Here is a 10,558-nt window from a genome sequence, read left to right as displayed (position 1 = left end):
ATATATATATATATATATATATATATATATATATATATATATATGCAAATAAAAAATAAAATTGGAAACATTTTCTTATATATGCTGAATTCTAGGTTCATCATGGTGAAGTTTTGGTCACTTAATTCTGTCATTTTAGATTTAAAAAGAAAAGAAGAGCGAAACCCTTTCAAAAAAAAAAAAAAAAAAAATAATACTTAATATTTCCTTGAATGATTATATTATAATTTATAGGCCTCAATATTTTGTTAATTTCTCTCGGGATGTTTATTGTTTATGCTGTCTTAAAAAATGGTGCTTTAATTGTTTTTTGAAAATAAAAAATGGTGCTTTAATTGAAGTGCAGAAACACCAAAAACCCTCCTGAATTAGCAGATGTCCAAGCTCAAGCACTTGAAGCTGGTCCTCCGTCGTAAGCCCAAAGGTACTGCTACCGCCGCCACCCCCATTAAAACCTCATCGGCCTTTGATGCCACTCTTAAAAGATATATCAACGGTATCGACACCCCAGCTCCAGCCATTTCTGATTCCATCAAGAAACGCGCAGTTAAGTCACCCAAGCCAATATCTGATATCACAAATGCTACTGTTTCGACTTCTCTGCTTTCTACTTCCCTTCATCTCAAGTCTGAAGACTCCGCTTCAGATTTTGGTACAGCATCTTCTCGTTAATAGAAGATTAAATTGTTTTTTCTTTTATCTTCCTATTTATTTCTCAATTTCACTTGTCGGAAAATGCATATATAATTTGTAGCATCTTTTTCTTCCTGTGCTTGTTGCAGAGGATAACGACCTATTGCAGGGCATCGTATGTATACTAAAAGAAAAAGGTATGTGTTCTGAGATTTTTTTAGTTTGTAGGTTTAAAAATTGACCTATTTATACAGCAATGCTTATGTATATTGATCTTCTTTGGCGATAAATTATCCCATGCTGATGCGAGATTTGTGAAATTCTCTAGTTCCATGTAATGCATTGGCCTATCTGTGAAATGTTGTGAGAACTTCGGATTTTGGAGGTATAAGCACCGTTAGTTTTTAGGGGTCTTAAATTTATGCTGGCCTTGTATTTGTAGCATTTTGCCTTGCATTTGCAAAGGCTGGCGAGAGGGAGGGAATTTTGAAGCCAAAAGTTTGACTTAGATCGAGAAGTTAGATTTCTTGTTATCACATGAGTTTTTGAAGTAGGTTAGTTTCTGGATTTCTGTTTTCCAGTACTTCTGAGGTCTGAAATATTAAATTATTGAGCTGTTATATTTGGATATTCTCACAAGTGGAATTTGTTAGTATTTTTGCATGTTTTTATTCAGTTCATCATTTTGGTCTGCAGATGAGGCTTTGTTTATTTCACCGAAATCACAAGAAACCAGTGAGGACAGATCTTCACAAACTTCATTGGACATACCTTGGTATCTAAATTTGTCCAATCATGGTATATCTCAGAGACGGAAAGAAACATCTCGCGTACGGAAACAGAAGCATGTTTTCAAATATACTCAGGTCAATCGCTTTCAGCGGTTGGTTTCTTTATGTGGGCAGAAGCTGGGGTCAAGAGCTTTCATTGGGGTGATCGCAAAGTTGGGACGTGAAAATGGTGCAAAAGAATACAAAGCAATTATAAAATTAACCATGGATGAGGCTAGGGCAAGTGATGATGAAGATGTCATTTTGGATAAGATTTCCACGGCAATGCAATATCTTAAGTTAATGAGTGATCAGGGTTTCCAGTTAGATGAAAAAGCTTACAGTCCAATTCTTATGTACTTAATTGATATGAGTATGGCACAAGAATTCAATTATATCTGTGGAGAGATTAAAAAATGCTGCTCAAGTATACATGCACAATTGGGATATTATGAGATGCTGCTTTATATTGGAGTAGATGACGAAGAAAAGATTCAGGAACTCTGCAGTTATATGTCTGACAACAAAATGGATGAGACTGGCATTTCACTACAAGGTATGTGGCTGTCATGTCAAGTTAGAAAAAGTTTCAGAATGAGTGGATTTAACTTCTCAAAAGAAAGATGTAGGAAAATTATGTAATCTTGTGCATCCTTGAAAATGCTCTTGATTTTTCTGTGTTTGTTATCATCAAAACCAACAAGATTTACTCCTGTTGCAGCAGGATATTATTTCTTAGCTCTTTGCGAAAGGGATCGACAGAGTGAGCTGTTGCAGCTGTCAGAGGTTATAGATATAACACAGTTTTCATCTTTCGGACATGTTATCACCATCTTCAAATCCTTAGGGAGATTATTGTTGGAGTCCCTGGCTACAAAGTTTCTGTTGGCTTTGAAAGCATACGGTAAAATCCTTTGCAAGTTTATATTCTCTTAATATGGGGAATCCTAATTTCTTTAATCTATCAAAGGCTTTAAAATACCATGTACAGCTGGAAAAAGAAATTAATTTTCTGAATAAGATTCAACTTTAGTACAGTGAAATACTCAAGTATACTAAATCTGCATATTGTATGTTTTCTAAATTCTGCCAGTCTTATAAATCTACTTCCTAAAGAAATAAAACTAAAATTAATCTAATTAATAGAATATAAATATTCTAATTGGATATAATAATATAAAAAAGAAAAAAAAAATCGAATTAGAAAAAAAAAAGGTAATCAAAATTAAGTTGCATGTAGTAACTAAATCACAGTACATGTTACCCAGTTTCTGTTTCTCTTGTTTTACTTGTAATTTTAGTGAATCTGTAGTAGTTTGTAAGATTGGGAAATGCAAGTGAATCTGTAGTAGTTTGTAAGATTGGGAAATGCAAGGGAAACTACATGCATTTCTTATTTGACTGCTTTCTGCCTTGTATTTATTGTGATTCATTATCATGATAAAAATGCAGATTATGAATCAGAGGATATCTCAGCTCTCATCTTTAGCTATGCATCTAGCACCCAAAATTTAGCGGTAAGGAACTTCCCATGAATGCTGCTGGTAATGTCCTTGAAGCTACATCCTATTTGCTTCTTTTTTATAACTGCTTTTGACTCTTATTGACCTTGAATATTTATATATTTCCAAAATTCAATAAATAATAAAGAATGTTTCTGAAGCTTATTTGGGATATGCTTTCAATTGATTAATACTAGTTTTATGGTGAAATATATAGGTTAATATATCTTCATACAGTTTTGTTTTGTTTTTGTTTTTGTTTTGGGTTGATTATGTGATGGTGATGCATTATCCTGTTACTCTTTCATATACCACAACAACCAAACCTTAGTGCCAACTAAGGTTAGATATATGGATTCTTCTTTTCCATTTGGTTTGGCATTTGCTTATATTCCTTATAAGATCCTCTGAAAGATATAATAGTCAAAGGTCATTTTCACTATCCTTGTAAGATCTAATAACTCAGTTCTATTCTCTCACATTTACACACGAGCATTTTAGGATGACATTGAACATGTGCAAACCACAGAAAACACCCTCTCTTGTTTTATCTTCAATGTATGGCACACCTTAACTTTTTGATATTATCCATCCGCGAGTGTTTACTCCATCTCAACATCCTCATATCTGGTATGCTATTTTTATCAATATTTTATCTTCTTACTGCTCAACTTTCACTTCCATAAAGCATCGTTTGGTAGAATATGGACTTCGTGCTTCATGACTATTTTGCTGTCTCTTTCTGTATTCCTAATGAATACAAAATGCCCAACCGGGTTATTCCAGCAGACAGCAATCTTCTTACTGAGAAACCAAAGGAAAGACTTTATTGAGTGTTGTAATATTGGTTTGGTTGGCCCTTTTAACTGTTTAATGTTTGGCCATGGTTTCTATATATTTTGACCACCATATGGTGTAAAATACTTATCATTTTCAAATTGCAATTGGTTATTGTTTTCCTTTTAAATTACTTCTTACTAATTATTAATGACTTCTGGAACTGCAAAATTTAAATGATTCAGAAACAAGCCTAATGTCGTGCATTCCTGTAAATTAATTTCTCAAAGGCTATTATGTTGATTTCTTTAGTTTGAATGACCTTGATGACCTCTCAGACTTGTTTTTAGGAGATTATTTAAGTTGTTTGAGCTTATGAAACACATCATTCTAAAGTGAACACTATTGCATATGAACTCATTGGAGCTAAGTGATTAGCTGCTTTTGAACTAGGTGGATACCTGCTTTTCTGTTTTGACTTATTGGAATTGACAAAAAAAAGGAAAGTAGATAAACATGGCTCTTATATCTCTTTGAATATGATGTTTTCTCTTGAAGGTTGATGATTCCATTTTAAAATTCAAAAATTTGCACTCGGTAGTGGATGTTGCACCTTCTGCAGAGTCATATGAAAAGCTCATATTATATAGTTGTGAGCTCCTTAAGGTAAGGTTGAATTTTCTTACTTCATTCAGATTGTTGTTCCGGATTTGAAAAGGACGACCTCCCTCTTGGGAATCTAATGTAATGATACAGTGTTTGAGCTATTCATGTTTTATTTTATCTATATATATGAAGAAAACATCTACACTGATTTGTGTCTATTTATCTTATTTTAGGTTCATGCAGCTCTTGGTATGGTCGATGAAATGTGCAAAGAGGGTTTAACCTTATCTGTAGGCACATTAAATTCCATATTGCGTGCTAGTGAGGAAAGTTTTGATTTTAATTTGGTATGTCTAAATCCAATGCTCTATATCATACCATATGCACATTTAAATGTGAATAAATTACTTCATGTTTTGAAGTTATTTGACATTGGGACTGGCATTGATTCTGCTCAAGTCTCTTAACTATTTTTCCTTGGACCATCAATGTCGGCTTCCTGTGCAATATCGATTACACTAACCTAGTCTTGACTATGCTAGCATGTGTCCAAGAAATAATATGACATGCATATCTTCTTCCTCATGGCTATTCACATCAAAGCAATGATATGTCGATTGCACAAGCCAAAGGAGCTCTTTTTTTATTATTATTATCATATATTCTATTTTAAATTTTAATCCTTGCTAACTTTTAAATCCTCTTGAGGATTTCCTTTTTCTTAAAAAAAAAAAAAAACACTTCAGTCTATTGTTTGACGTCTCTTTCTTTTTTCAATTCATTTTATCTTCAGGTCCAACGGATTTATTCATTGATTTGCCACCATAAGTTGAAAATAGACAGCGAGACACTTAGGTCCATGATAAGTTTGAAGGTGAAAATGAAAGATGTAAGTTGTTAGCTCTCTCTGTCTCTAACTTTAGATATGTTATGTGATTTTTTTTTTTGTTCACTTCTCGATTTTCATTGGTATACTAATAATATGTGCATAATGCCTAAATTTCATTGTGATATTCTTTTTTTCCTTTTGTCAAAGTTCGCTGGTGCATATGATTTGCTTGATGAAGTGAAGAATTTAAAGTTCACACCTACGCCAAGCATGTTTAACGCTATAATGGCAGGATATTTTCGGGAGGTAACATACTCAGCATGAGATACTGTTGTTCCACTTCAATCAGTTTGATTCGGTGCACAACTTGTTTCACCTTGTTCTTTATTATCTTGTCTGGCATGGCATTCTGTCAACTAGATGGGTTCCTTTTAGGAAAATTTCTTGCACAAAATTACCCCTCATATGCATTATTGATTTAAATTTTTGAGCACACCAGTGAACAAGACCTTCTCTATGGATAAGACAGCATATCCCTTATAATTTAATTATAGTGATGAAATTATAATTTTTTTTTTTAGTTTATGAGGGGGAGGGAGACAACATTTTGTGACAAAGTGAATTGAGTGATGGAGAAAAAGAATGTTTTATGAGTTTGAGTTTCAGCATCGAACATAAAAGTGTAACATTTCACCTAATGACCCCATATTTCTAATGTTATCATCATCTGCAAGTTCCAGTACAACTTAAAAATGGGATATCATACTCATTGTTGGTAGAGAATAGCTCCAAGATCATATGTGCTTTATGTCCTAATTGACATTTAGTTAATAAAAATCAGAGCAAGAAAATTAATTCATTTTCAATTGGGAGGAAGATAAAAATTCTCTGAGGGTAATACAACATGGTCAATCATGGGCAATGAAGGCCATCATTGGCAATGGAAAGGAGCGAATCATTTTGATAAAAGGTAGTTGGAGCAAAAGATAAACCTGGAACCTAATATGAATCAATGTACTCAGTAATGGGCAGCACTTTTTGTAGGCACTCTAGTCTCTAATATGAATAAAAATGAAGCTCTTATGTTGTGATAGAACTGATGTAACAAACTTGATTTTTGGTTCGGTTGGTGATTCAGTTATTTTTGTTCTCTATTTGCTTTTCATAATTCACGTATTTATACGACTTGAAATTGTCAGTCCAATTCTTTGCACACTTCCCTGTTGCAGCTAAAATCTCTCATTAGCTTTTGAAAGCATAGTTCATTGTTAATTTGAGTTTCTACACCTATCTGTGCAGTAGTGTCTTGCTTTGCTTATTTGACATAGTATTCAGTTGGTTTCTTCTTCTTCTTCTTTTTCTTTTTTATTTCTTTTATAGCTTTTCTCTTTGACTTGCATGTCTATTTAATGCCTGCAGAAAAATATTAATGGTGCAATAACGGTTCTCAAGAAAATGGCACTTGCGGGTGTAAAACCTGATCCTCAAACTTACAGCCTCTTAATAGCAAACTGTGACAATGAAGATCATATTGTCAAGGTAGTTCAAAAAGTTCACTTTTTGATCAAAAAATCATTTCATCCTGCTTTTATGTGCAGAACCTAAAAAAAAAGCGCATTTATATATTTCCTGTAGTACTACGAAGAACTGAAGTCTGAAGGAATTCCAGTTACAAAGCACATTTTCATGGCATGTATCAATGCATATGCAAATTGTGGGCTGTTTGAGAAGGCAAAACAGGTATTGCACATGTACTGTGTACAGCAACTGTCAATATAATGTAATAGTGAATGTTCTTGCATATCTGATGTGCGTTTTCTTTCCTTTGAAATTTACAGTTTTTGGTTGCTTCTATGTTTCTGATACAATTTTTCTGTTAGTTTTCAGCTTTCATGACTTTTCCATCAGTTCAGCAATTTGTTTATTTTTTAAAGTTCAGAACTATATTTACATCCTTCGAATCAATTTTTTGTACTTTCAAGCATAGTTGTTAAAGGCGCGCCTCAGTCCAGGCTCAGGGTCTTGAGCCTTGAACCTAGAAAATGAGGCTCTGTACAAAAGGCTCTCACCTTGTGCGCCTCGCTCGCGCCTGGAGCCTGGTGCACCTGGTGGTTTTTACTTAGGTTTTTATTTTTAATTTTACAGTTTTCTCTAAAATAACCGTTTGATTAATCTCAACCACTAATCTAACTTAAATAAGATTAATCTTAACCCTTAATTCAAATAAGAATATCAAGAGTCTCAGTCATAATTAAATATATAAAAAATAAAGAAAGATTAGGAGAAGAAGTCACGTAAAGAAAGAAGTATCCTCCACTCCAGGCAAAAACAAACTTCCACAGACACAGAAGAAACAGAGTGTGTGTGTTCTTGTTGTGTGTGTTCTTTTTGATTGACAATGAATGGTTACTAGTTTAGTAGCATTAGTTATAGTTAGGTATTTTAGGTTAAGACGTTAAGTATATGTTAGTGTCTCTATGAAGTATGAACTTAATTTGGTGTTTTTAACATTTATAATTTAGTATTATGTTTTTATGTGGTTTTGTTTTCTTTGTGTGGTCATAGGTGTTTTTTTTTTTTTTTTTGTTTATGCTTAACTAGTAAAAGAATATATATTTTATTTTATGCGCCTCGTTTCTAAGGCGCGCGGCTCGCCTTGCGCCTTGAGCCTAGGCTCCAGGACCCCTTGGAGCCTTAGCGCGCCTTGCGCCCTTAACAACTATGCTTTCAAGATATTCATTAAGATTTCGCACCGTTAGCATAATTTTCTAGCTTTTGTCATTGTATATTTTGCTTTTTATGCTGTTAAGCTTGAAGTTAAATTTTTTATATATATATTTTGCTTGTTTGTTGTTTATATCTTATCTGACACAGGCCATTCTATGTGTTAGGTACTCCTGGACGAAGGGATCCCTATCAAAATCCTTAATGAACTTAAAAGTGTGCTTGTTTCAGCTCTTGCATCACATGGACAAACGATGGATGCTCTTGATGTATATCAAGAAATTAAGGAAGCTGGAGGCACTGTGGAGCCAAAAGCTGTTGTTTCTCTTATTGTAAGTTCTTGCAAAGAAGTATATCATACTCGTTATTTTACATAATGACTTCTGTTGTTAACTTTATTTTTCAGGACAATCTGCAACCAGAAGGTGACCCAAGTAGATTGGTTAACCTATTGGAAGAAATAAAAGATCCTGACTACTGGGCAGATGCCTGCATGAGAGTTATCTCGGGATGTGTACGTAATAAGAATCTAAAGTAAGCATTTTTCTTATCTTGGATACAAGGGAATAGAATCAACTCCCATCACTATTTGAGCTAGGCTCAGTTGGCTAATTTTGTTATCTTTGAACAATCTGTCCATTAGCCCATTTGATTATGCTTTCCTTGTTCTACATCCTGTTTGCTGTAGATTTAAATTTTGCTTGTGCTTATTATTTTTTATACTAGTGTTGTTCTCAACCTGCTCAAGCAATTCGGGGATAGATTCTACAATGCTGAATTGACCATGCAAGCTGCTTTTGATGAGGTTTGCACTTTCACCTAACTTCATCACCGCTTGATATAGATTTCACTTGAGATATAATCTGCCCAATTTTTGTTGGATCATCAATTTTGATATTCATGTTTGAATGCTACATAGGACTATGGTCCGAAGAGTAACCTAGACTGCATCTAGATGCTGGCATCAAAACTTCATATTCTGATATTTTACTGTATACTGATTATTGGACTTAGAGGGCGAGCCTTGGCGCAACGGTAAACGTTGTTGTCGTGTGACCAAGAGGTCACGGGTTCGAGTCTTAGGAGCGGCCTCTTGCCAAATAAATTGGCAGGGGAAGGCTTGCTCCCAGTACACCCTTGTGGTGGGACCCCTCCCCAGACCCTCGCTCAGCGGGGACGCGTAGTGCACCGGGCTGCCCTTTACTGATTATTGGACTTGCTTTAGAAAAAAGTATTGTATTTTTATAACATGTTAAGCATGCTGACATTGCAAACTTTCTGGTTTTATTGTAATGCTTGTGCAGATTTTCGCACATATTGCTGACTCAGACCCTACAGATTTGGAGATTGGCTTGGACTTGCTTCAAGTCATGAAGGATGATCTTTGTGTTACGCCTTCACGAAAATCTCTTGATTTTCTCCTCAGTGCTTGTGCTAAAACAAAAGATTTAGATTGTTCACTCTTCATCTGGAAAGAATATGAGGCAGCTGGCTACCCTTACAATGCAATGAATTATTTGAAGTATTTAACACTTGTCCTTGTTTTTATGTTTTTAAAACATTGGTAATATCTATGGACAGACATATTAAATCCGTCACATATCTTTTGTTGCTTCGATGTTTTGCAGGATGTATCAGGCTCTTTTGGCTTCAGGGGACCAAGGATCTGCGAAAAAGTTGCTAGTGAAAATTCCGAAAGAAGATACCCATAATCGTATGATAATAAAAGCCTGTCAGAGAACGTACATGCCCACAGTTGCAAAGGGGAAAAAGAAGCAGAAAAAGAAAAAGATAGTGAAATGAACCCAAGTTGGAAGACATTGTATATCGAAAGGGTTAGCAGCTTTACCCCGGCCTGTGGTGAAATCCATATTTGCAAGGATAGTTAGCAGTTACCAAGAACTTTGCAAATCGCCGCTGTGCCACCTATGGAGGAAAAATACAATACAAATTGATCCACTTTTGGTAGATTTCTGACTTCTGTAAGTAATCTAACATAGCTATATTTCACTGTTCGGGAATCCTTTTCAGGTGGTTCTACTCAATCAAATTGGTAAGCTCACTGCCAAAGCTTCACCTGCGTATATACTCTTAGTATCTGAGCTACTGATTAGGCAATCAAAGTAAATCACAGCATACTAATTGCAAAAGGGCTAAGATGGCCTTAGAATCATATTATACATACGATTATCTAACTGAGATGAAATTTTCTAATATATTCTCAATAAGCTGGTATATATATGAAGAGAAATTTGCTCACGATGTTTTATTATGTTTATCTTTAGTAGTTTACCATGCATCTTATGTTTAATTGTTGAAACTTGAACATTATTATGCTTCAAACCTGCGAAGTTTTTGTTTCATTAATCTGTCTTTTTGTTTCCTTAATCTGTCTTATGACTTTTTTCGTTTTGTAGGATTTGAAATATCCGTAAGATAAAGTTTAGTTAATTGTATGAGTCATTATGCTATGTATGATATCCATCAGACTCAGACAGGCTATGTACTGAACGCATGATTCATCTAAAACCAGTAGCATGTAACAGAGCTGATTGAGTATTGACAGGCTTAATTATTTTATCATATAAGTCCTTGAATTTTCATTATTTTATGGATGGTGTCCCTGATCAATTAGTTTTATCATATGAAGTCTCTGAATTATCATTGTTTTATACATAAGACCCCAGACCAACTATTTTCGAATTAACTAGTCCTCT

General features: G+C 34.4%; 1 protein-coding gene across 2 annotated transcripts; it reads left to right on the top strand.

The window, feature by feature from the left end:
* The first annotated feature begins 200 nt into the window (after positions 1 to 200).
* On the top strand, positions 201 to 10,113 carry LOC136218995 (pentatricopeptide repeat-containing protein At4g04790, mitochondrial-like). Of its 2 annotated transcripts, none has more exons than XM_066006189.1 (16): positions 201 to 652; positions 783 to 830; positions 1,330 to 1,959; positions 2,128 to 2,307; positions 2,856 to 2,920; positions 4,241 to 4,348; positions 4,522 to 4,635; positions 5,082 to 5,177; positions 5,325 to 5,423; positions 6,537 to 6,656; positions 6,753 to 6,857; positions 8,009 to 8,173; positions 8,248 to 8,375; positions 8,568 to 8,646; positions 9,146 to 9,363; positions 9,470 to 10,113. In XM_066006189.1, the coding sequence occupies exons 1-16, from the start codon at positions 376 to 378 to the stop codon at positions 9,642 to 9,644; spliced, it is 2,607 nt and encodes an 868-aa protein (XP_065862261.1). In that variant the 5' UTR covers positions 201 to 375; the 3' UTR covers positions 9,645 to 10,113. The 2 variants fall into 2 exon arrangements, with proteins under 2 accessions (XP_065862261.1, XP_065862260.1); XM_066006188.1 differs by having other exon boundaries at positions 206 to 652; positions 2,125 to 2,307.
* The last annotated feature ends 445 nt before the right edge of the window (positions 10,114 to 10,558 follow it).

The sequence above is a fragment of the Euphorbia lathyris genome, chromosome 2, assembly GCF_963576675.1.
Source record: "Euphorbia lathyris chromosome 2, ddEupLath1.1, whole genome shotgun sequence".
Lineage (NCBI taxonomy): Eukaryota > Viridiplantae > Streptophyta > Magnoliopsida > Malpighiales > Euphorbiaceae > Euphorbia > Euphorbia lathyris.
Note: the sequence above shows the minus strand (reverse complement) of the source record. Positions and strands in the feature narration are given on the sequence as shown.

Coding starts and splice junctions, on each gene's coding strand:
- LOC136218995 (XM_066006188.1), top strand. CDS start 376: ATGTCCAAGCTCAAGCACTTGAAGCTGGTCCTCCGTCGTAAGCCCAAA. Junction 2,921..4,240: donor CTAGCACCCAAAATTTAGCG/GTAAGGAACTTC, acceptor TTTCTCTTGAAG/GTTGATGATTCCATTTTAAA. Junction 9,364..9,469: donor AATGCAATGAATTATTTGAA/GTATTTAACACT, acceptor GATGTTTTGCAG/GATGTATCAGGCTCTTTTGG.